At 36.5% G+C, this 24801-nt stretch overlaps 2 protein-coding genes across 2 annotated transcripts; one reads left to right on the top strand and one right to left on the bottom strand.

Annotated features, from left to right (window-relative positions):
* The first annotated feature begins 8993 nt into the window (after positions 1–8993).
* LOC113338762 (ras-related protein RABC2a-like) lies at positions 8994–10721 on the top strand. Its single transcript, XM_026584149.1, has 6 exons — positions 8994–9321; positions 9427–9495; positions 9667–9732; positions 9854–9975; positions 10079–10207; positions 10367–10721. The coding sequence occupies exons 1-6, from the start codon at positions 9159–9161 to the stop codon at positions 10478–10480; spliced, it is 663 nt and encodes a 220-aa protein (XP_026439934.1). The 5' UTR covers positions 8994–9158; the 3' UTR covers positions 10481–10721.
* Positions 10722–10911: 190 nt separating this feature from the next.
* LOC113338763 (ras-related protein RABE1d-like) lies at positions 10912–13672 on the bottom strand. The gene is made up of 8 exons (XM_026584150.1): positions 13457–13672; positions 12337–12409; positions 12150–12250; positions 11923–11988; positions 11690–11787; positions 11535–11597; positions 11347–11439; positions 10912–11263 (listed from the first exon to the last, which is right to left on the bottom strand). Exons 1-8 carry the CDS (start codon positions 13527–13529, stop codon positions 11183–11185), a joined length of 648 nt encoding a protein of 215 aa, XP_026439935.1. The 5' UTR covers positions 13530–13672; the 3' UTR covers positions 10912–11182.
* Between the last annotated feature and the right edge of the window lie 11129 nt (positions 13673–24801).

Genomic DNA, 24801 nt, shown 5'->3' with positions numbered 1-24801 from the left:
CCTCATTTTTTCCCCTTAAGAGGTATATTTTAAGTAGATAATAAAACTTAACTAGTACTTTTTTGGATAAAGAAATTGAAGTAGTATGTTCTTAACGTGTGAAAGCATCAAATCAACCCACTTCGGAGGTTGAGTTGACTTAATATACTATTAAGATGTGCCAAAAATGAAACCCAAAAAACTTGAAAAATACCTCTTAAGGGTATGGAGAATCTTGTAAACAAAGAGTATTTATGAAATTCCCACTCAAAAGATGGTATAATGAAACCCTATTTGAAGATGCCCCCAAGATGAAAGGGTTGCACCAGCTTTTTTGGGGAGGGTATGGGTACAGTATGTGCGAGATCATAATAATATAAATGGAAGGTCTCAGCAACAAATTCGCTATAGGTACCAAGTTTTCCAAAAAGGGGGATGGTTGATTATGTAGCCATACAACAACATGTTTTGTGTGGCAGCCATTGAGGCTTGTCGATTCAAGAATTTATAAGTATTTTTTGAATTTCTTTACATAAGCTAAGTTGTTTGGTATTGCAAGTAATCAACACTAACAAAGTAAGTGTGTGTTTGTTTCCTATAGGAGGGAGTCACAAAAAGGAACTACTACGAGGAAAAATGAATACAACTTATATTTGATGAAGGCTATGAATTCATAAAGCCCAAAATTCTAAAGATTAACCCGAACTATATGTGATTCGAAGACTCAGGAAAATATTCCGATGAAGATTGGGAGTTATATAAGTTTTTGATTAGATTTTTTAGATACATCTTTATGTAAATCCTCACGATACTATAGCTCGTGTACTAGGGTCACTTAGGGGTTGAAAGACTTGCACATACTAAGTGTAATTGTGATTCCTATGAAAGTGAGTTAGATTTTCAAATTTCAATAAATCTACTAAACCACATTATAAATAAAAGAAGTATATTACATCTTTTTAGTTTCTCTTTTGGAAGAGGCATAGTCGGCATGCTCTGATACTACGTACAATGACGACTAATACAAGGTCGTCATGGTCTCATTTGTACAAACTAATGACTCACACTAAACAAATACTCAATTTAGTTATAAAATAGGTCAATTAATAGTGGGACGGAGGTAGTATTACAAAAACCATAGTCACCTGCAACACTATAACCATGACGACTCCGGATTGGTTTGAAACTTAATACACACTATCCTCTGGAAGAAAAATCTAAATAAGCCATCATAGTATAATTTTCAATACCATGATGACAGTTTGCATTTTTAGTAGTCATTGTTTCAGTATTACAATGATCATTTTTGTTGATCGCCATAAAAAGGCGTCATTTTTTTACATTACAATGCCGACTATGATCTGTCGGCAAGTAAATTGCTATCGCCCCTGCTGATTTTTGATAATCTGAGATTAAATTTATCTAACTTCTTCCTGTCATATTAAGAATTAAATCAACAAAACCCTTTGAAATTCCATACAGAAAATTGTTTGACTAGAGTAATTCATATTGGTTACGAAATTCTCAAAAGCATAATTTTAAAAAAATTTGTTCTCAAATTCATAAGCAAAATCTAACAAAAAAACTATTTTAGAGAAATGTTCCTCGTACAAAGTTCTACGTTCCTACCAAAAATGAGTTTATTCTGAAATGTATAACACCACCATCTACTACTTTAAATATGAGCCATTGAAAATCAAACGATTTTTAACCATTGAAATTAAGACTGGTAGATTGTGAGGTTTAATATTTCGAAATACGCTCATTTTTGGTAGGTATACAAATCATTGTAAGAGGAATTTATCCCCAAAATATTAGCTCCAAATCCGTTACGGTTTGGTTTTTATTCACAAAAATGACGTCCATCATGTGAGATGGCGTGAGAATAAACATGAAAATGGATCCTTCCACTTTAATCATTACTCAAAATATATAGCTAAATTAAAGGGCTTTAGAATCTACTTGAAAATAATCATTAGCCGGACGCTAATGTCTTAAGGGAAACGTGTTGAACACGTGACTCACTCTGTTTTTCCAAAGTTTTGCCTTGTTGCTGCTGTGGAGATATGAGAAGCTCGTTCGTTTCGTCAATCGAACAATTCCATTATAAAGGAGATAAGTATCAATAACTTTTTCTTATTTGATTTTTTCTTTATTTTAATTATTGCACCTAACAATCTTAAGACATTAATATTTGTAATAATCAAAAATGGTTGGTTGGTTTGTGAATCATGGATGTTAATTGTGGAGTGAAAAACAAAAACGAATTTTTGGTCAGCTGTAGAGTTTCGAGTTTATCTCTTAACCTAGAAGGAATTTCGATGAACACTTTTGACACAACGTAGTTGACATCCTGATAGTTACCCAAGTAAAATTTCAGAATTTTTGGAGTTGTAAAAGTATTTGTTTGATATTTTACAAAACAGACAAATGTTCCTGAAAAATTCTGACGGGCAAACTTTTGTTGTTAACTAAAGTATTTTTTATGGGGTAATCATGAGTTTTTTGATATGGTGGTTCAAACGAAGTTTGTAAATCTAGATATTATCTTCAAAACTCATATTTTATCTTCCGTTTCGGAACTAAGGTTTGTGAGATGTGGTGTATTAGGTGATTGGGAAATTACCGTGTCCGTGATCAGAGTATAAACGAAGATTGTGACATGAAATTGAAAAGGAACATGGCTACCAGGCGCATGTGGATGAACACAAGTCTTCCAAAGCTGACAAAGGAGGGAATATCAAACACAATTCTAACCGTAGTCTTCATAAGAAAAGTATGTTTCGTAAAACTTAATCCGGCCTTACTTTAATTAAGGGTGATTGTTATGTTTGTAAAATTCCGGACCATACGGTAGTAAAGTGTAGACAACATAAAACCTTAATAAGTAGAAAGTTAATGCTAATTTAGTTGAAACAAATTAGAACGAGTTCATTGACATGATGTCGGAAGTTATTTTAACAACCAATGTGAGAAACCAGAAGGTGGACTCTGGAGCCACCAAGAATGTTTGTTGAAACAGAGACCTGTTCACCTCCTATCAGAGGATAGGGGATGTCGAGAAACTCTTTTTGAGTAACTCATCTGCAATAGAGGTTGCATAAAAGGAAAAGGTCGAGCAGAAGCTCATATCTGTAATACTCTCACATTGAATGAAGTTTTCATGTTCCAAGCATATGCAAGAATCTTGTATCTTGTTCTATTGTAGATGGAAAAAGATTTAAGATCTTAATTTTTCTGGAAAACTTGTTGTAACAAGGCAATTATTTTTTAAGCAAGAGTTATAGGACTTTGGGTCTATATAAGCTTAACGGAAAAAACTGATGATGTGAACATAGTTGATTCTTGTGCTTTCTTTATGTGATTGATTGTTTTATGTGGTAAGCTTGTAACCGTAAACTTATAAGTCAATGCTTAACTGGATAGCATAGGCTGCGTACCCAAATTTAGTTTGGACTTTGAACACAAAAGTGAAATCTGTGAAGAATCAAATTTGCTTTAAAACCTTTTAGCACAGATGTTCAGAGTAATTCTAAGCCTTTAGAATTAATTCAGTTAGGCCTAGATGACATGAGTTCAACCTAAAATCACTGTGGTAAAAGATGGTTTATAACTTCCGTAGATGATTGTACGAGGTACTGTCTTGTATACTTGCTTAGGGATAAGGATGATGCCTTAGAAGCCTTAAGATGTATAAACTTGAAGTTCAAAACCAATTAGAAGAACCTTGAACATAACAACTGTATCCTTAAGAAGATGATAATTGTCATGTTGATTAGTTCAGGATTACCTGCGGCCTTGTGGGGGGAGGCAGTCATGTTAACTAGTATATCCTGAATAGAGACCCTTAAGGATCAGATAAAACTCCATATGATTTATGGATAGGTAGATGACCTTCTTATGAATGCGTCGAAGTGTGGGGTGTTTGACTAAGTTTGCCATTCTCTTCCTAAAAGAAGTAGATAAAACCAAAAATGTTGATTGTGTCTTCATATAAGGTATGCTGAGTATACTTCTACATATAGATTTTTGGTTGTTGTTCTGATTTTTCAGACTTTGGTGTGATTTTTCTGACTTTGTGTGATACTATTACATAATCTAGGGATGTGAGTTCTTTGAGTGTTTATTCTTAAACCTGTACCTCATTAGAGATGTGTTGTTGATCCCTAGATTTATTTTCAAATAGTCAGAACTTATCTTAAAGGAAGATGAAGTTACGGTTGAGCCTAAGAGAAGTAAAAAAAAATTAGACTTGAGACTTCTTATGAAGCCGACTTCATAACATGCCTAGCTTAGTCTAAGCCCGGACTTGTAAAGAAGCCTTGATATCTACTGAAACCCCATTCTGGTAAGAAGCTTCATTTAGTGAAATGGACTCAGTCCGTCGGAACCTGACTTGGGAGGTTTATAGTTTACCTCCAGAGAGTAAGACCATGAGATGTAAATGAGTCTTTAAGAGGAAACATTAGGTATATGGAATGTAGAAAAATATTAGGCTAAGTTGGTAGCTAAAGGCTATAAACTAAAAGAAGTGTATTTTCCTTGATTCTTATTCACATGTGACGAGATTTACTTCGTTGAGATGCTAATTGTTATTGCTGTCATAAACAAATTAGAGATACATCAGATGGATGTTAAGACAGCTTTTTAAAATCGTGAATTAGATAAAGAAATTTACATAGACCAACCTGAGGACTTTGTAGTGAAAGGTTATGATGACAAAGTTTGTAAGTTGAACAAAATTTTGTATGGTTTTAAAATAAGCACGTAAACAGTGACATGGAAAATTTGATCATGTGATAATGTATAGTGGATTTAAGTTAATGAATCTGACAAGTATATTTACAAGTAACTTGTTAAGGATGCCTGTGTGATTGTATGCTTGTATGTTGATGATATGCTTATACTTGATACAAACATATGTGATTAATTCCACTAAAAACATGCGTGAATGAGAACGTTGACTTGAAAGACTTAGGCCCTGTTGATGTAATCTTAGGGATGAGGATTAGAAATAATCTAGCATTTAGTCTTAGTCGTTCTCATTATGTTGAATTTGTGCTTAAGAGATACAATCAGTGTGATTGTAAGCCTGCTTGTACTCCGTACGATTATTCTTGTAGACTCAAGAAAATTAAGGATAGTGGGTATCTTAACTTGAATACTCAAGAGTTATAGGATGTCTGATGAATTTAATGAACTGTAAGTGTCCAGACATTGCCTATAGTGTGAGTAAGTTAAGTAGATATACTTGTTGTCCAGAGCAAGCATTGGGATGCACTTAGTAGAGTATTACGGTACCTAAAATACTCTATTACCTTTTGTTTGGTTTATGAAAGGTATCTTGCTGTCCTTGAGAGACTTTGTGATGCAAACTGGATAGTTGACTCAGAGGAGTCTAAGTCTACGAGTGGATATGTTTTCACTCTAGCAGGAAGGTTTGTTTTGGAAGATTTCCAAACATACATATATTGCTCAATTCATTATGGAATCTGAGAGTATTGCGATAGATAAAGCACGAGAGGGGTGAGTGCCTAAGATGCTTTTTAGAAGACATTCCTCTCTGGCATAGGCCTGTGCCAGCTATATCTATATACTGTGTTAGCCAAGCTATAATAGCTAAAGCTAAAATAACTAATCTCAATTGGCGTTATTTCCATTGATTGGATAAAGTCCAAGGAGAATATCGCGCAACCTTTGACGAAAGGTTCATCCAAGAGATTGTTAGAAACACATCGAGGGGATGGGGCTTAAGCTCATAAATTAAACTTTCCATGAAGGATACTCAACCTTGCTGACTGGAGATCCCAAGATCAAGGTTTCGAATGAGACAACTAATTTGTGGTGGGTAAAGGTAAACACTATCAGAGAATTTTATTCTCTGTCCCTTCCCTATGGTGTAGACGTGATAGTGTGACTGCATGTGAAGGATGACTTTTAAGAAGTCTTAATGAGTTCTATAGTTTCAATTTAAGATTGAAGTGGGGTGTAAGTAACACTCTTTATGGAAACTCACCTATCTGAATAGGAAGTGGGCCGCTTCCTATGAGAATATGAGCTTTGATTCTCTAGAGCATTCTGAGAAACAGGATATGTCCAGGGCCAAATTGGACAAAACGGCACGAGCTTGGAGCAATCTTGGAGATATCACCCGTGGTTGTTATCGCGAATTACATCAAATGCTAGCAGTTCAAGACATAGTTCACTGTCTCTAGCAAGTAATTCCGGTAATATCTCACTAAGCAAAGGTTCAAGACCTCATGGACACCTCTGCCTAAAATGGTATTTCCTGCGCTTTTTATGTGATTTTCGTTTTGATGGTTTTGGTATTACTGGAACTTAGGACCTAAAGGTCCTAAGGGTTCACTAGTTCATGCTTTTTCACTTTGGTGAAAGATACCTATAGTCTCACCATGTGAGAACTAAAGATGAAAGCTCTCAATATTATTATGATTTATGCAATCCATAGTATGACCCTGGGGTCAACACACTTTTGTGTGAGGGAGAGGACGTCGAAATGACTAGTATGATTTCAACACTTGCACGATCAGTCTGTTTGGATCGTGAGGTTGGGATGTTGATTTACCAAGATCTATCTGTGTTTTCATGTTTTATTGAGTTTTCATTCATGTGGGGGATTGTTGGAAAACGATTAATAAAAAAATAATTTTTTAAAGTTTTAATAAAAAATTATAATTTATTGTTTTCTTTTGTGAATGAAACTTTTTAGTCCCACATTGTGGAGTTTCCAATTTTTAGTAGTTTTAAGAAACTATATAAACTTATTAGTCCCACATTGTGGAGTTTCCACTTCTTAAATTGTTTTATTCCATTATATAAAGAAATTCACTACTTTTGTAAAATCTATGGGAAAGGGGTTTCTCTATATTTTAGAGGGACCCCTAAGCGAAAATATTTTATAGCGTTTCTTAAGAGTTCGCGATTTTCCTTAACGGTTTTTTCGGAGTTGCCAAGCTCAAATTGAGCATCTACTACATATTCTAGTAGTAGGTGTAGTAGGGTGTTTTATCCTGAAGATATCCGTCCTGTGAGGGCTATAGCATCACTCTTGAGTGTAGCCGGGCGCTAATGTCTTAAGGGCAACGTGTTGAACACGTGACTCACTCTGTTTCTCCAAAATTTTGCCTTGTTTCGTCAATCGATCAATTCCATTATAAAAGAGATAAGTATCAATAACTTTTGCTTATTTGATTTTTTCTTTATTTTAATTATTGCACCCAACAAAAACAACCTCTAAAGAAAGAAACAAAGTGCAGTAAAACGCGGCCAATGCATAGAGGAGGGAGTTGTTGGACTTTGAGATTCTACAAACATAACTGCTGCTATAATGTCAATTCAATTTTACAAATGGACAAAATCTAATCCTTAAAGCATATTTTTTCAAAAAGTAAAAAAACTGAATGGAGTTATCCTGATCAGCGATCACAGTATAAATCCAGGCATATGCACTTCAAAAATATGCAACTTATACTTCCACACTATATCTTACAAGCAGAAAACTAGCTATGGATGCTGCAAAGTCGATCACAACCAAGAAGATGTTTCTCTTTTTTGTGGGTTGCACACTTCTCATTGCTCTTCATGAATGTAAGTATGTTTTTATTTTCAATCTTTTCTTTACCAAAAAAGTTGTTTCCATTGCAAGTATATTAATTTCGAACCCTTTTTTAAATCCCGCTTTAACTAGGTACTGAAAACATTCCAAGGAGCAGCAGTCCTAAGGAAGAAGAGAAGATGATGAAGCCTACAGCATCTGCTAATTTGGATTGCAACGAAATGAAGTGCGCGGATCAACTGCCTTGTTGGTGTTGCTACGAGCGATCAAAGGGAACATTCTGTTTACCAACAGAAGATAGTTGCAAAACCGTTTGCAATAATCTCCCACCAGCCACCCATAATTGAAAGCATGAGCTCAACATGATAAACCTTTCCAGTTTCAATTATCATGCAAAATTGCATCTTAGGATTTCTTGCGTTTTCTTCATGCCAGTGAAGTTGCTACATCTCTGTGCGATTAATGTAATACTAATAATAAAACTTCGCTAATAAACGATATTTCGGATACGATGTCGAATGGATATCCATTGACACCCTCAAGCAGGCCTACTTGGTGGTCAACTCGAATCAATAATTGCAGGATATCAAAAATGGATACAGAATTTGCTAACTGGGAAAAGCCTTTTTCAATAAAATCCTGGGACCTGGGAACAAATAATAGTACGTACAAAATTAAATGTGAATTTTGTTTTCTGAAAATCCTACCGACAGGAACCTCATGCAGTTGTAGTGTGTGGTAGGCCTAAAATGTGCTAATCTTTATTACTTGATTCTTAATTATTACTCTTTTACTTTAGTGCTGAAGCTTAATTGGAAAAGAGTCTCCCTCCATATTACAGATAAGAAGCACATGTCTCCTCTTTGGTTATGCAATTGATGTACAAATTACTCTCAGTTCAGCTGGATGGTAATTTAGTCAGCCTGCCATCATGGCGCATTTCAGTGTCATTGTACCGTAATTTTATTATCCAGGTGATGGCTAGACCCACGGCTCCATTTGCGGGACGCCTAGCCATATTCTTGGTAGCATGTCATTATTCAACTGTTTAAAGAGCATCAGGAAGGATGGAGAGGGACGGGAATGTGATTATGGATGGAGTGCCGCGTAAACAAAGTATGTTGTTTTGTTTGCGCCTGCTTTTTGTCTATTCTATTTGATTCGTCCGGCCAAAGCCAAAAGAAAGGGTGAGGGAATAATGCTATACTGGTCAAATTGAAACCTGGTGTACAAAGAAAAGAACTATGTGTATGTTTTCATTCAAAATTTTAGCAAGACAAAGTCACAAAAGCAGCACTAAATTGTTGTCATTATCTTTTCTCTTAAATGGGTACTTGTTAAAATACACTTTTCTCATCACTCTTTTTTTTCTTTTTCTTTCTCTTTCCCACTATCCAATCCAGCAGAAAAACCCCACTTGAAAGCCAAAGCTTTTTTGTATTTATATTCATTTCTCTTCCAATGAATTCCATAGCTGCTTTACAGTTCTCTTTAGCTTGCTAGCTTATAATCAACCCACACAATACCTGTACCCCTTACATTCTACCAAGACAGAATAAAAGAGAGAAAAATAAGATCTTATAGTTGTTGAAGAATTTATCAAATGGGTTCAACTTCAGGAAATGGAAGTAATGGTAGTAGTAGTTCTTATGATTTGTCATTTAAGATTTTATTGATAGGTGATTCAGGTGTTGGTAAGAGTAGCCTCCTTGTTAGCTTCATTTCTAATGATACTGCACCGGAGAACAATCTTTCTCCTACAATCGGTATGTATGGCGCTAATTCAGTCACTAAGTTCTTGTTTTGTTGTCATCGTGCTAGCTAATTCGTTTTTCATGTTCATGGGCATCATTTTCTTGTCACAATTGTAGGTGTGGATTTCAAGATCAAGCAACTGACTGTTGGTGGGAAAAAATTGAAGCTTACAATTTGGGATACTGGTTAGTTACCTTCTAAGCTACCCATAATTTCTTACCCAAATTCTTACTTAGGAAAAATATTCAGATTTCATCCGTGGTCGTCGATTCATGTCTAGAAATTTTGTCGAGTTGTGTAGCTTTTTACCCTGGCTTGTCAGGGAGTAACTCCTGATGCATATCTCGCTTTTGCAGCTGGACAAGAAAGGTTCAGGACGTTAACCAGCTCTTATTACAGAAGTGCTCAAGGGATAATTCTTGGTATGTCAATTCAAATTTGTAAAAAAAGATTCATTTAGATGTTTTTAAAGCAACAAAATCAGCCATTGCGGTTCATTTGAGCAACACAGATTAAACTGATTCAGTTTCTTACTTGTTCTAGTCTATGATGTTACACGACGAGAATCGTTTACAAACTTGTCAGATGTATGGGCAAAGGAGGTAGAGCTCTACTCAACTAATCAGGATTGCATCAAAATGCTTGTTGGGAACAAAGTCGATAGGGTAAGAAGTGCTCCTCTCTGCTTCTATTCTCTATGCTAATTAACATTCTGTACAAGAATCTCTCTTTCAACAGCAGAAATGAAAAATTGTCATATTGTTTTAGGATGTTGAAAGGGCAGTCACAAGAGAAGAAGGTGTTGCTCTTGCAAATGATTTGGGATGCTTATTTCTTGAATGTAGTGCAAGAACTCGAGAAAATGTGGAGAAGTGCTTCGAGGAACTTGCTTTGAAGGTACATTTCTCTTTTCCTTGTTATTAACTAGGAATTTTCATTAGTCCCTGGAAACTTTGCAGGTATCCTTGAGCTAGAAATTTTGTTTTGCTGGCTCCTTGCTGTTTACTCGTGTATAACATCTGTGTGCTCGTTCTACGATATTGGATTGTTGTGCAGATTATGGATGTTCCAAGTTTGCTGGGCGAAGGATCTAATGCAGTTAAAAAGAATAACATTCTGAAACAAAAACAGGAATATCAAACGCCTCCAAGCAGCGGCTGTTGCTCTTAAGGGTGCCACATAACAAACAGAGACACTTGAGAAAAACAAAGATATCAAGCCAGTTCCCAACCAGCAGGCATGATAGAAAAACCCCGAATGAGATATGATGTAAATGTTTTTAATTTTCTTTCAAAATGTGGATTTCTTAAAGAATTTGTTTAGTAATGCCAGTGATTGCATAACATCAACTAGATAATGTAAAACATACCAATGCTACCTAAATCCGCTATACTTTTCTCTTTCAAGTTCACTTTTTATGTTTCTACAACAATTTAAGCTTGAAAATTAAGTTATGTTGGATTCACCCTAAAGAAGACAACTCCCACATCTAACAGGCTCTTGCAGCAGCAGCACTGCGTTTTCTGGTTCTGGAAACACCTGGATGTAGCCAATCAGAAGGAACAAGTCTTTTGCAAGAAATTGGGAAGCATAGAAGAAAATGACAACAAGGCCTGATGAATATAATTAACAGATTAAATTTGTAATAGTTTGATAACAGTAAGCCTAATAAAGATTATTAACAGAGAAAAGAAGACAACCAACTCATAGTTTTTATAAAGTAAAGCCTAATAAGGTATCCAGTTTGTCACTACAGACTAATGGAGAGACTATATCAATGAACAAGTGAGATGATGCCAACGCCTTAAAAACATTGGCACCTGCTAATGATTTCAAGAGTTACACTATATCACATCTGTTTCGTCACTGCCTTCAGGAACTACAGCACGCTGATCTTGCAGGAGCAGCAGAACTGCTGGCAGGTACTTGTTTGACTATCTCGATGGTAGGTACCTGCAGCAAAGAACATCAGAAACCAGAAACTTAGTATTTGGACTCTAACAACTAATATTTGTTCATGTGACTTTAAAGATTACCTCAGCTTTAGTTTCACTTTCTGCAAGTCTTTGCTTTACATCCTTTGCAATTGAGAAGAAAACCTCCTCTACATTAAAGTTCGTCTTTGCACTCTGCAAAAAAGTGGTTCAACAGTGAGAGTGAGTCAACTGACAAAAAACTTGATACCATTCCCTCGAAGATATGAAAAGAGAAAGAAAAAACTCACTGTCTCAAAAAACTTGATACCATATTCATCAGCTAGAGCCTGACCTCGTGAAGTTGGAATGGCCTATCAAAAAAAGATTAGTTTGTCAATAATTTACCACATTTCAAGGCAGAAAAGAAAATTTCACAGAATTGACTAAGGCTACTGCAATTTACCCTCTTACTCTCATCCATATCAGCCTTGTTGCCCACCAATATTTTGTTAACATTATCTGATGCATGTTGCTCAATGTTCTTGATCCAGTTCTTAATGTCTAAACATATCTTGGGTCAAGATCACAAATACCAATGAGGAACCATGCAAGAATTGGTACTAGTCCTAGAGTCCAGCGAGTGAATGAATCCAAATGAAATGTACAGAATAGACAAATAAAAACTGAGGTGGATACTGTTAAAAGAGGATTCGTCGGTGACATCATATACAAGCAATATACCCATAGCTCCCCTGTAATAAGCTACATGATAGGCAACAAATAATACGAACTGTTAGACATTATAACAAGAAACCATAGAAAACGACGATGTCCGAGCTTAACCAGGTTAAGCTGTATACAACTTAAGAACAGTATGACAAGGATAGACCTTATATAAACTTATCAGCAATATGACTACATACCTGTGGTAATCGTCCGGAAGCGTTCTTGACCAGCAGTATCCCATATTTGCAATTTGATACGTTTGCCCTCCAGCTCAACAGTCCTAATCTTGAAGTCAATCCTACAGAGAAGCACCATCCTTGTTTAAGAAAAACAGTAAAACAGATCGTACCAAACACTCCCAAATTGAAAAGTGATGATACACACCCTATTGTAGTGATGAAACTTGTGGTAAATGAATCATCAGAGAAACGCAAAAGAAGGCAACTCTTTCCAACTCCTGCAAACATACAAGTCCATCATTAAAAAAAAACAGTAATAGTATTGTCTTCTCTCTTCCATTCTATAGCAAATGAATAACTATTTTTCAAGTGAAACAACTGACAGATGAGAAGCTTAATTTCGAAACATAAGCCCAGAAAAACTCAATACTATGTGATGAGGCACCAAGTACGAACTTAAGAACGAACTTAAGCAATTGTTGGTAGAACAAAAAATGCCCAAAACTATTATTCCTAGAAACTGAAGCCAATACTTGGTGAGTAGAGCTACTAAGGCAGTCAATTGAATCAAATACAGAAGTTGAATCATTCGTGTATGTATCTATAATATTGGTGTAACCTTCATTTGAAAATTTTGAGAAGATATAAGATTGGTATGCTTCACACACAAATAAAACACCAGAGAGATTGACATCTTAAAGGTAATGCCTACGTAGGTTGAGTATAATCATTTATATCCCTACTTTCGATTTCTACACAATAAATCAAAATTAGGGATATCCGCATTCAAACATATAATCTCTTATATCATCACCATATACAAAACTGTACGGATATTGAGCCATTGGAGTTAATAAAGCTCCACTACAACTAGAAATTGGACAAGTCACTTGTATAGATCATGAAACTAGTATCATGTCTGAAATTCCTAAAAGAACCAAGGACATGATTATGTTTAAAAACACACAGAAAAATAAGCTTTCGCTAAACAGTCATAGCATCATAGTAAAAATAAGCTTCAGTAAGCTAATCGAACTAATTATTCAAAGAAACACACATCAAAAGAAGAAGTTTCACTTTCCCATCCCTCAATCAAAGACTAAATCATCATCAGAAGCAAAAAATTGAGCATCACTTCTTAACCTAGAATAACCCAAAAACAAAACCCTCATCCGATCAAAACTAGCAACTAGTTAACCATATCATACACACACAGAGTTGCTGAATTTGATGAAATCTAGAACACCAGAAATTAAAAAAACAAACAAACAAAAAACCCTAGTTATCATCATCATCTAATTTTGAAATAGAGAAGAGAAACTTGCCGCTATCACCAATGAGAAGAAGTTTAATAAGGAGATCGTAATCAGCTCTAGCTCTTGCAGGTGCTACTGCCATTTTCTTCTTTGATTCTTTCTTTCTTGACTTGTCTCTGACTCTTTTCTCTTCTATTTCTCTCTTACTGATGAAGAAATATTTCAAGGAGAATAATCAGGAGGTACCAAATGATTATAATAAATGGAGTTATAAATAATTACCACCGAATTTTATGACCTAATTCTATATTTTATTTCAGGGTTTTTCGGTTTTGTGAATGTATTGTTTGGATAAAAAGAAGGAAAAACTGTCGTGGTGGTGGAGGGTCCCACATACAACTGTTACAGGAGAGGTACGACAACCCCAATGCCAATGCGCCCTTTATGGTTGGAGTAAGTATTATCCTACTGTCTAGTGGGCAATTGGTTAGTATAGGACGGTGACACGTTCACAATGGCGTAAATAGAAACTCATGCCATAAGATTATATAAGAGCTTTTCGATAAAGTACACCTATTTTTTACTTTACACTAAAAAAAATATCTCGGTTTTTTTTGAAATTTGTTAAAATGTCATTGACTTTACTGTTTTATTCAAAAAACGGTTAACGGCAGTTAGCAGCTGTTAACGTTTAGGTGGCAGGGTCAAAATGTCCAGAAAACTCTTCCTCCTGAGTAGAGTTGGATTTTCTTGAATTACTAATATGAAACGCTGAGTCGAGTCTAGTCCCCCATAATGGCTCCTTCTTCTGCTACTCCAAATCAACTCTACTTCTTCTTGTTGCTTGCAACACCAACACCATGCTCTACAGTACAAACCAGTCCACCACATTCATTCACCTACAACTCCTAGCTCTTGCCATTGTTGATGGTTTTAACTTCTTCTTTTCTCACCAACTGCCGAAACTCATCTCAACATCCAGCTGCAACATTAACTTCTCTTGCTATAACTTCTTGTATTCAAAGCCATCTTATACTCCATGTACTGCAAAGCATAACCTGACTTCCACCAACAGCTGCTTATTTACACGCCACCACTGGATACTGCATGCAATTGCACCCTCTCAACACACAATTCATCCATTAACTTCTCTTGCTGTAACTTTTTGTATTCAAAGCCATCTTGTGACTCTCACTGCATCACAAACCCATTTAGTTCAGCTAACACTTCAAGAAGCAACAACAACATCCGCACAACCTAGTATTCCTCTACTTCCCTTGCCAGTCTCTTCTAGACATTACAACTTCATGAAACAGCTAGCACCACAACCAATTTCTGGCAACAACCCATTTCTCATGTACCTCATGTCATACCTCTCTGCAGCATATCCACCTCATGTGACCTAAGCATACATCTAAGCAGCCGCCTACAATATCATCTCAGGCCACCTGCACTCACCAGAACAACAGCAACATCAACTCAATGGTTTGAACCCTTCTCTCAACATCTTCTATGGATCTCAACCACCATCTTAACCACAACAACACCATTATCATCTTTCCTGTTTTCTATCTCCAGTTCCTTCAATCTCATTAAATTCTGCCATCAACCAATCCAGCTCAAACCATGTAAAACAATCCACCAGCACCATGGCAAACAACCACAAAACTTGTATGAGCCACTTTAACCTGCAATTTCACATTCATTCACAACCCATAATCATTCAATCAAACACATTTTTCATTATCATCAACATCATTAATTCAACTAAGTTCCAGTCTTGAAACTCCATAAAATACATCATTTTGAACCAAATTCAGCTTGCAAACTTGGGCTACAACCACCACACAAACTCGACCTGCTGATTAACCCAAACACCCAACAGAATCCGCGGCATCAATAGCTCAAATTATTCCCTTTGTCTGGTCCAAAATACCAACAGATTCACTCTATCTTTCTTCTTCTTCACAGCTGAAACGACTTCGCATCCTCCCTCTTAATCGAGTGAATTTCATGGCTTCAAGTATATACCATATCAACATAAGATCCCCAACTTCTTCTCATTTCCCATTCACAAATTTCACCCAAAATCCACCCACTTTAACCACTTACGTCTCTTCCCCTTGTTGGCTTCAGAAGAACTCGCCCTTGATGAATCTGCCAGTTCCATAACTAGCTCCTCAAACCTCATCAATTCAACACTGGAATCTGAAATCCACCCGAATTGTGTTTTTAAAAACCCTAAATCATCATCATATTCTCCAATTTCATCCAACATCAGTGCAATTATCACAACCCCATTAATTTCTGCTTTACTCAAATCAAAATACCAAATCTCATGAAGAACATCAGAACCCTAATTTAAGAAATCCCCAAATTGAATCAATAGAAAATGAAGAAGCATCAATTCATATACAAAGTCAACTACCCACTTCATGATTTAGTTTTCTTCTTGTTGTTGTGGACTAATTTCTCCACAATTTCTCGAATCCTTTACCATATTCCTTCTTTATTGTTGTTTACATTGCAAACCCGTCGCTTATGTTCTGTTATAGTCTTCAAAATTGATTCGTCAAAACCTAACTCATCATTAGCAGAATCGAATTGGACTTCACCAAACCCTTTCAATCTTTTTCACAATCACAATCACCGAAACCAAATCATTCATTACCAACAGATGAAGATCCACTAGAAGAATCAAACCCTAACTTTACTCTTAACATCATGCAAACCCAAACTCACGTTAAGAAAAAAAGAGTCTTTTTTGAGTTGGAGTAATTGAGAAGACGAGTTGTTGTCGTTGTTATTTTCCGAGTGAAGGAGATGAGATAAGAAAAGGAAGGAAACAATGAGAAAGATGGATAAGAGTGAAGGAACGGTGGAGAAGCTGGAGTATAATAGGGCGTTTGAGTTTAATAGGATAGGATAGTTAAATAATTTGACCCGGTTTTTGACTAGGTAAACGACGGTTGACTCTATTATGCGGTCCCAAGGGGTGCAAGTAAACGGTAAGGGCATTTTAGAAAGTTTGAAAAAAAAACGGGGGAATTAATTTTATGGATATAAAAAAATGGGAGTACTTTATCAAAATTCCCATTATATAAGAACGATTTCAATGGGGTGGGAAAACAAGCAAATTTGTCGATTCCACTCGTAGCGAAGATAGGGTTGAGGGACAAATTGGATGGACAAAGGCTCAACCCAAATTCATGTCGTCTCAAATTGAGGTGATCTGACTCTGCTTGAGACGAGCAACTTTCGATCGACCAAGTCAGATGAAAAAAAACTCCTAGGTGATCAACTCTACACCGGAAATTTCTTATAATTTCAATTTTAGTCACAAATTCTCGAACTCTCAATCAGAAGAAAAAAATGGCAAGTTCATCGCAAACGCAAAATACCTCAACAGAAAATATTTCAGCATCAACAGTTCACGGTCCAGAGTATTGTCTGGATGAAGAAAAACCTATTTGCAAAGGTTACGTACCATCGATGCTTGATCCTGTCAATGGTGTTCAATGACACCATAATATGTTTCGGGGAATATTTTTAAACAATTTTTTCAGGAACCTGGAAATCTAAAAAATATCGTGATGTTGCTGGATTGTCAGGTCGTTTTAATACAATCTGCAAAAATTTGAACAGTTAGGTGGCTTTGATGATGCAAATGGACCTTTGAAAAGCGAGTGGTGATACTGAAATTGATGTGGTAAGTCGCATTTCAAATTATTTAATTGATTTTTAAAATATGTTATGTTTGTTGTAATAGTTAATTTATAAATTAGATTTAATCACTATATTGGGTAATTCCCCTTCTTGGAATTCCGGTAATCCTAACTTCAATAGGATTTAAAAAAAATTTAATGAATTTTTTGTCTTATTCTGATATGGGTTTTTTTTCACATTATCATTCAAATCTCCTATAGCGTTGTATTCTTTTAGTTTCTCTAATTCTCTTCCAGTACTCTTTGAGTGAGAAAATCTCAGTAGTAATTTTTTGATTAGGCTAACTTAAAGCCGAGCAGTTTCATTGGAGAATTGTTAACAATATTTGTATAACTTATTGAACAGAAACCAACTTAGAGATTCATAGAAATAACCATAAACGTAGATAATATACATTCATAAAGTCAACCTTCATACACAAAGAATCCTAGAACAAACTTGGATGACAACTTTACAGAGAGTACCTTATAAACATACCAAGATAACTACTATTAAAATAAACATGATTAAGCAACCCTCCTGATTGCTGTTGAGGCCACTACTGTTTCATTTCTTCTTCTACTTCCTCTATTTCTGCTTTTTCATAATGTCATTTTCCTCTCTTCCTATGATAGCGAGCCTCTCTCCTTAAAACATAATCATAATCAAACCTCGGAGGTATCTAAGAACAATAAACTAGTGCATCTAGAGGTCTCCCTTGCTCCATCTTAACTTGAATTCTAGCCTTAGATTTAGGATCTAACTTATTCTTTTCTCCTCTTCTCATGTTGCAATATGCCAACCACTCGCCTGCTCTGGATAAAGAAAGGCCTCACCATCGCAGTTCAAACACACAAAGTAATGAAGTTTATACAGATGATTATCACTACATCGCATAACCCTAGTTGAGGTATACGAACATCTTTAGGAACAATTTTGTGATTGCAAGCCATAGTTTTGTGATTTTTTTCTCTTTATTTTACTCTTTATAATTCTTACTATCATGTGTGATCTTTAGGCCTTAAATAAGCTTAGACAAAGTCTTTGCTTTCCTAGCATTTAAGTGTGAAAGAAACTTTTTACTTTCCTAGCATTTAAATAAGCTTAGACAAACTCTTTGCTTTCCTAGCATTTAAGTATATGCAAGTTAAATCTAATCAAACTCAGCCTTTTGTTTTCCACACGGTAAATTTACACCATCTTTTATCATTCTGCGAGAGGATCCTGCACTTCTCTTTGCAATCTAATGATGCCTCTGTGTTAGTTTATGATATGCGCCTAAGTGTATTAATTATGTAATTGACTAGTGTGTTAGGTTAATATTTTGACTAAATGGAATAATTTTTTTTATTCAACCCATTAAAACTGATTTGTTTATCCCATTCCTTCTATTAAGTATTATGTGTACTCTGGTTAAGGGATACCCAACCTTTGTACCCCATTAGAAAACTAATTTTCCTTTCAATTTGAGACCATAGTACTCCATTTCTTATCTATTTTGCTCGACTTCCTCTGATATTAGGTAGTCCCTTCTCCCTAACCTTGGTATAGTTAAACTTCTTTGATGTGTTCTTTCACTAGTACTAAGTTTTTTTTTCAAAAAAATTGAATTAGAGTCTGTCGTCGATTTTGGATTGGTCAGGTATTTAGATGTATTTATTTTAGTTTTTAACAACATCACGGGTCTGTTTTTACCTTCCCTTCTTAAACCTCTCAAATCTTTTTATAACTCTTCTTAATTTTCTTCTTATTACCAGTTTCTAGTATTGCTCTGAGTTTTTGTTCTTCTCTCCTTCTGCTTGAATGAGTGATCATTTTAATCGGCTTATCCTTAACGCAGCGTTATGCCAACCATAGCAAATTAGGTTTACTTCCTACTCCTCCTGAGTTCATCAGAGATTTTGATATTAAGCAAAAAAAACATTCTAGCTAGAATTTTCTCCACTGATATTTTAAAACCTTGGGAAGTTAGGGGAGCTCTTAGTAGTTTCTGTGGAGCAAATATGGTTTTCCAAATAAGAGAAGTGGACCCAAACCTTTTCATTGTCACTTTTTGCTCTAAAGAAGATTTTTCTTGGATATCTTTAAATGGACCTTGGTATCCTTTCGGTAATGTTCTTGCACCTACAACAGCATATCAAGGAACGGGTATATCTACTGATAAAGTTAAGGAAATCCCTTTATGGGCCTATGTATCAAATGCCAAATGTGAACATAGGAGTAGAGAAATGTTTGGTTTGATAGCAAGCAAAATAGGTCGGGTATCTAGAGTTTGCTCAGAAATATCAACGCCGGATTGTCTGGCAAGAGTCCTTGTGTTGGGTGAATATTGAGAAGCCTATTATAGACATGCTCTTAGTAAAAGTAGAAAACTATCTAGTAACAAACATCTAGTTCAACTACCTCAACCTACCCTCTAAAGTTTGTTCCCACTATTTAAGATTCGGTCATAACGTAAACAATTGTGCAATTCTGAAAGGCAGACCTTTGGAAGATATATGATATCATTGTGGATTCTCCATGTCCAGGTGATGACATATTTTGGTTAGATGATGAAAAGGTGCAAATTTGGAACCCAAAGGACAATTTTGATTACTAAGAAAGTCAGTACCAGTAAAATCATATCTTAGCCAACCAGGGGTTCGTGATACCTTCAATGACATCTTCAGATCCTATGTTCAAGATGAAAACTCTTCTCACATTAAATTTCAGTCATATGAAGTCATACAACCAGTAACTTATGATGAGGAACTGTGTGACGCTCCATACCTTTTTCAACCTTAAGTGAAGCTATTTAAGGGAAATCTACCCTTATAATGCTTAAAAGCCTAATATTCAAGAGCCTTTATGATAAGTGTGGACGGTACTGGGCCTCGGGCTGCCGGGTAAAATTTACACCCCTAAGTGTGGGGGAATTTGATAAGTGCATATTTTACATATATTTAGTGTTAATTACATGCTAGTAATTGTTTGTATTCTTGCAAATTATTGTACATTACGCTTGTTTTCTCTTATTTGTGTTTTATTAGGTAAATCATCTGAAAGAAGTGAATTGACACTTAATTGTGCAATAAAAGAAGCTAGATACAAGTGAAGAAGGGCCAAAGACTAGTGGAACTCGTTCAAATGGAGGATTTCTAGCCACCATTTTGTAGAGGACGGGAAGATGTCAACGACGAAAGAACGAAGTCTTTCTGAGTTCGTATGAAGAAGTTACGAACAAAACAAGAACTTGGAAGATTATAAGGGTAATATGTCATTTTAAAGGGCAGTGCTATTAACATCCCATTGTACGTTAATGGGAAGTCATCCTGTTAAGGGGTGACTGTTTCAAAGGAACTGCTAAAGGAAGTCATGTCATTTACTGAGGGGAAGTTAAAATTCAAATAGTGTTAAGGACACCAGGCCATTCAGTTCAGGGCTGCCACCATCATCTTCTTTCCCTCAACAGAACACGATGGGTTTGCCGGCCAATCTCATGTTGTCGTACTGAAGATTAACAGGGAAGTGGTGATCGATGGAGTTGATCAGAGACTAAAGGATATGGGTTCGGAGTTCGAGAAGATCATTGGGTTGCTGTTAGATGAGATGGGTCGATGACTGATTCTCGAGTTGCCTGTGATGATAAACTTGAGGTTGCTGTTGCTGCCAACCACGACACTTGAGATCGAAACAGAACGCTTTCTTGATGTAGAAGCTCACGGTGATTGAGATGAAACAGAAAGGATGGGGCTTGTGCCGGTGCTGGCCTTTGTTCGTGATGATTTCGATGCTGCTGGGAATGAGTTGATGGTGCTGTGAAGAGATGAAAGAGTAGTTGCTGCCATTGGCAGTGGTAAGAAGGAGCTGTTGATGGAGTTTGAGCATCACCGGCGATTGAAGAACAGAGAAGCAGCGATGCTCGGGCTTTGCTGTGACGGATAAGAGATGAGCAGAAGATGATAACTCATTGGAAGTGATCATCATAATGGTGACGAGAAGGCGATGCTTCTCCCATTCACGATGAAATAAGGTCAAGATGGAGCAGAACTCGAGCTGGGATTCAAATAAGTTATGACTCGGGTTTTGCTGCTGCCGTTGGCAATAAAGAAATGAAGAAGCGGGACATCGGTGTTGTTGTTCATGATAAGTTGATTAGAAAGAATTGGTTTCTCGAGCTTGGAAGATTTGGACCTCGAGATGAACAAGGAACAGATAAGCACGGACCTGAGGAGTTTGATATGCTGTTAGCAAGATATTCGACCAAGAATACATGATGGAACTGATGTTGCTGCCGTGATTATTGTGGACTCTGTAGGATATTTCCGCGTCCAAGATAAACAAGGAATCATCGATACGCGTTTGTGGAGGTTAGATAATCTTTGGAAGTCAAGACTTGAGCGACAATTCAGTCAGAGAATGATTTTGGATTGATACTGCAGCTGCAAAACAGCCACCGAGTGATGCTTTTACCGTTGAATTTCAAGATGAATGGTGAAGATTAAAGCGCGTTTGATTGTTCATGGTGGTTTAGAATTGTTGTGTGGTTATCAGATTCGAATTTTCAGGGTTCGATTGCTATAAATAGAGGTCCAAATTGCAACCAAAAGATATCTCCTCACCCTCACATTCACGCCCACAAACTGCTCGATAAAATTCTCCAGAGAAGAACAGAAGCATAAAGACTTCACATATGCACTAGTAGCAGAAAGGTTATAACAACAAGGAGACAATGGCTGATCTTTTGCAACAGAGGAAGTAGTAGCTAAAGTTTTCTTGCAACAAGGCGACAGTGGCTGATCTCCTGCAACAGAAGCAACAGTATCTAGAGTTCTTCTACAACTACAGTTTGCTTTCTATAAACTCCATTATATCTAGCTAATTTACTTATTTGATTGAGGATGAATTCTAAGTACTATATATGATTTGATTTAGTATATGAATCTGTTCTGATTTCTTCATATGATTATTGTTTGTGTTTATTATTAAAAATGAATATAATTGATTGATAGATTGTTTAGGTAGCCAACTTAATATATTTGTTAACTCAATCTAATGATAATAAGGGTTAGGATATCCGTAATTGTTGAATAATTTCTTACACAAGTAGAGAACGTGAGACTTTGCGGAGGGATTCCGTAAAGCAATCGCGTGTAAACAAAACACTAGAAAGTAGACTGAGCGTGCTGAGTCTAACTACTAGGATTAAACCTAAATTCACAGACCATAAAGCATTCGACTGAATTACATCTTGTAAGCATACCTCAAGGTGGTTCAGACGGATAGACTCTGGCGACTAAGCGTACCTGTTGTCTAGTGGCTTAAGGGATTTTGGAGATAGCTAAGCGTACTTGTTATCTTACGGTTAGTAATAATCTATGATTAATGATGAATGGATGAATATACTACTTTGATGAATATTTAGTTACGAAGAAGGATTCCTAGATCATCTCACTCCATTTTGCTTGCAATCTTAATTACTTCTCATTGCTTTATTATTTATTTAGCTTTTGAATCTAAAACAAAAATCCCCATTTGTGACATTTTTGACAACTAAATTCCCTGATCTTCGTGGGAACGATCCTTGCTTCCATTATATTACCAGCTAATTGTGTGGAAATAAGATTATTAATTTGTTGAGCCTACGACACCCATCAAATTTTGGCGCCGCTGCCGGGGAGTAGTCGGTAGCTTTAGTTGTTTCTTTTAGTTTTTTTTTTCTTTTAGATTTTCTTTTTAGTTTTTAACTTTGTTTTCTAGATTTTTGTTTTAGGTACTTAATCTCTGGCATCAAAGGATTGGGATTACCCCAGGTGTGGAATTCAAACTCGAAAGGGAACGGTACTAAAAGCACGTCCAAAGTTGCAACAAGAACCTTCTGCAGTAAAGATGGTTAATACAGACGACGGGGGAAATCCTCCACCACCTCCACCCTTGGAGAGGAAGTTAGGAGAGTTGACATCTCCATGCTTAGATTCGCAACCACTGTGCATTATAATCACTAACTCAGTGGAGCTGAAGTCGAATCTACTTCATCATATACCAAAGTTCAAGGGACATCCAGGTGAAAATACATATCGACACCTTCAACAGTTCCAGAACACAATGACAAGTCTGAGTCATGCAACCACAGACAGAGATATGTCTATGCTACAAGCCTTCCCGTTCTCATTGACAGACTTAGCAGAAGAATGGTTGTATTGTCTTCCTCCAGGGAGTGTTACAACATGGACTGAGATGAAAGCTATTTCTGGAGAAATATTTTCCTGCTTCGAAAGCGCCATCCGTTCGTAAGGAGATTAGTGGCATTCTACATATGTCTGGGGAGTCTCTATATGAATACTGGAGATGTATAAGAAGTTTTTGGAAAGCTTACCACACCATAATATATCCTCAATACTTATCATTCAATACTTCTACGAAGGATTACTTCCAAAACAGAGGAATTTGATTGATGCGGCTACCGGTGGTTCACTTACTGAGAAGACAATCTCGCAGGCAACCAGTTTTATTGAGAGTATGGCTTCCAATGCTCAACAATTCTACACCAGAAACAACTCTAATGTCAGAAGATTTAGCAAGATAGGAGAGTCTGCACAGTCAGAGCAACGGATGAACAACATAGAGAAGGTAGTACAACGAATGGCGACAGTGATTATTCCTACTTATGAAGAAGAGTCTGAACAGGTGAATGCTATGTTCCCTAATCAGAGGACAAAGTATGATCCCTACTCTAATACTTATAATCTAGGTTGGAAAGATCATCCAAATTTTAGTTATGCAAATCAGCAAGCTGCAGCTCCTAATCCGTATGGGCGACAAAATGGTTTTCAACAACCATAGTTCCGACCACAACCTCCACCTCAACAGCAAACTCAGAATTCTAGTTTAGAGGAGATGATGAAAATGATGATGCAAAAGCAAGATGCAAATGCTCAGCGTCAAGATACAATTCTGCAGAAGCAAGATATGGCTATAAAGCACTTGCAAACTCAAATTGGACAATTTTGGCTACAGACATGAATGAAATAAAAGCACAAAATTGGGCAAAATTGCCATCACAGCCTTTCGTGAATCCAAGAGCGAACGTTAATGCTGTAACTCTAAGAAGTGGGAAGCAAACAGAAGAGCCAAAACAACAAGAAAAGTTTAGTCACGACTTGGAAGAGGAAAATCCAACCTCAACTGGCCAACCTAAGGACAAAGTTCATACCTTTACCACACCACCTTCTTTTCCTAGTCGTTTTGCCAAGTCAAAGAATCAAGCTCTAGACAAGGAGATTATGGATATTTTCAGCAAGGTACATATCAACATTCCATTTATTGAGGCCATCAGAACGGTACCCAGGTATGCCAAGGTTCTGAAGGATTTATGCACAAGGAAAGAGAGGTTAATTGCTAACGATATCACTCAGGTGGGAGAAAGTGCTTCAGCTATGTTGTTGAAGAAGATGCCTGCAAAGTGTAAAGATCCTGGTGGTTTTACAGTGCCAATTACTATTGGTGAAAAACGGTTTGAGCGTGCTTTGCTTGATTTGGGAGCTTCCATAAGTGTGATGTCAGCCGATGTTTATGATTTATTGAATCTTGGGCCTTTAAAGGAGACAAGGATTATCATTCAATTGGCTAATAAGTGTAACATATATCCTAAGGGACTCGTGGAAGATGTGTTGGTGCAAGTGAATGAACTAATCTTTCCGGTTGATTTCTTTGTTGTGGATATGCAAAAT

The sequence above is a fragment of the Papaver somniferum genome, unplaced genomic scaffold (assembly GCF_003573695.1).
Source record: "Papaver somniferum cultivar HN1 unplaced genomic scaffold, ASM357369v1 unplaced-scaffold_19, whole genome shotgun sequence".
Lineage (NCBI taxonomy): Eukaryota > Viridiplantae > Streptophyta > Magnoliopsida > Ranunculales > Papaveraceae > Papaver > Papaver somniferum.
Note: the sequence above shows the minus strand (reverse complement) of the source record. Positions and strands in the feature narration are given on the sequence as shown.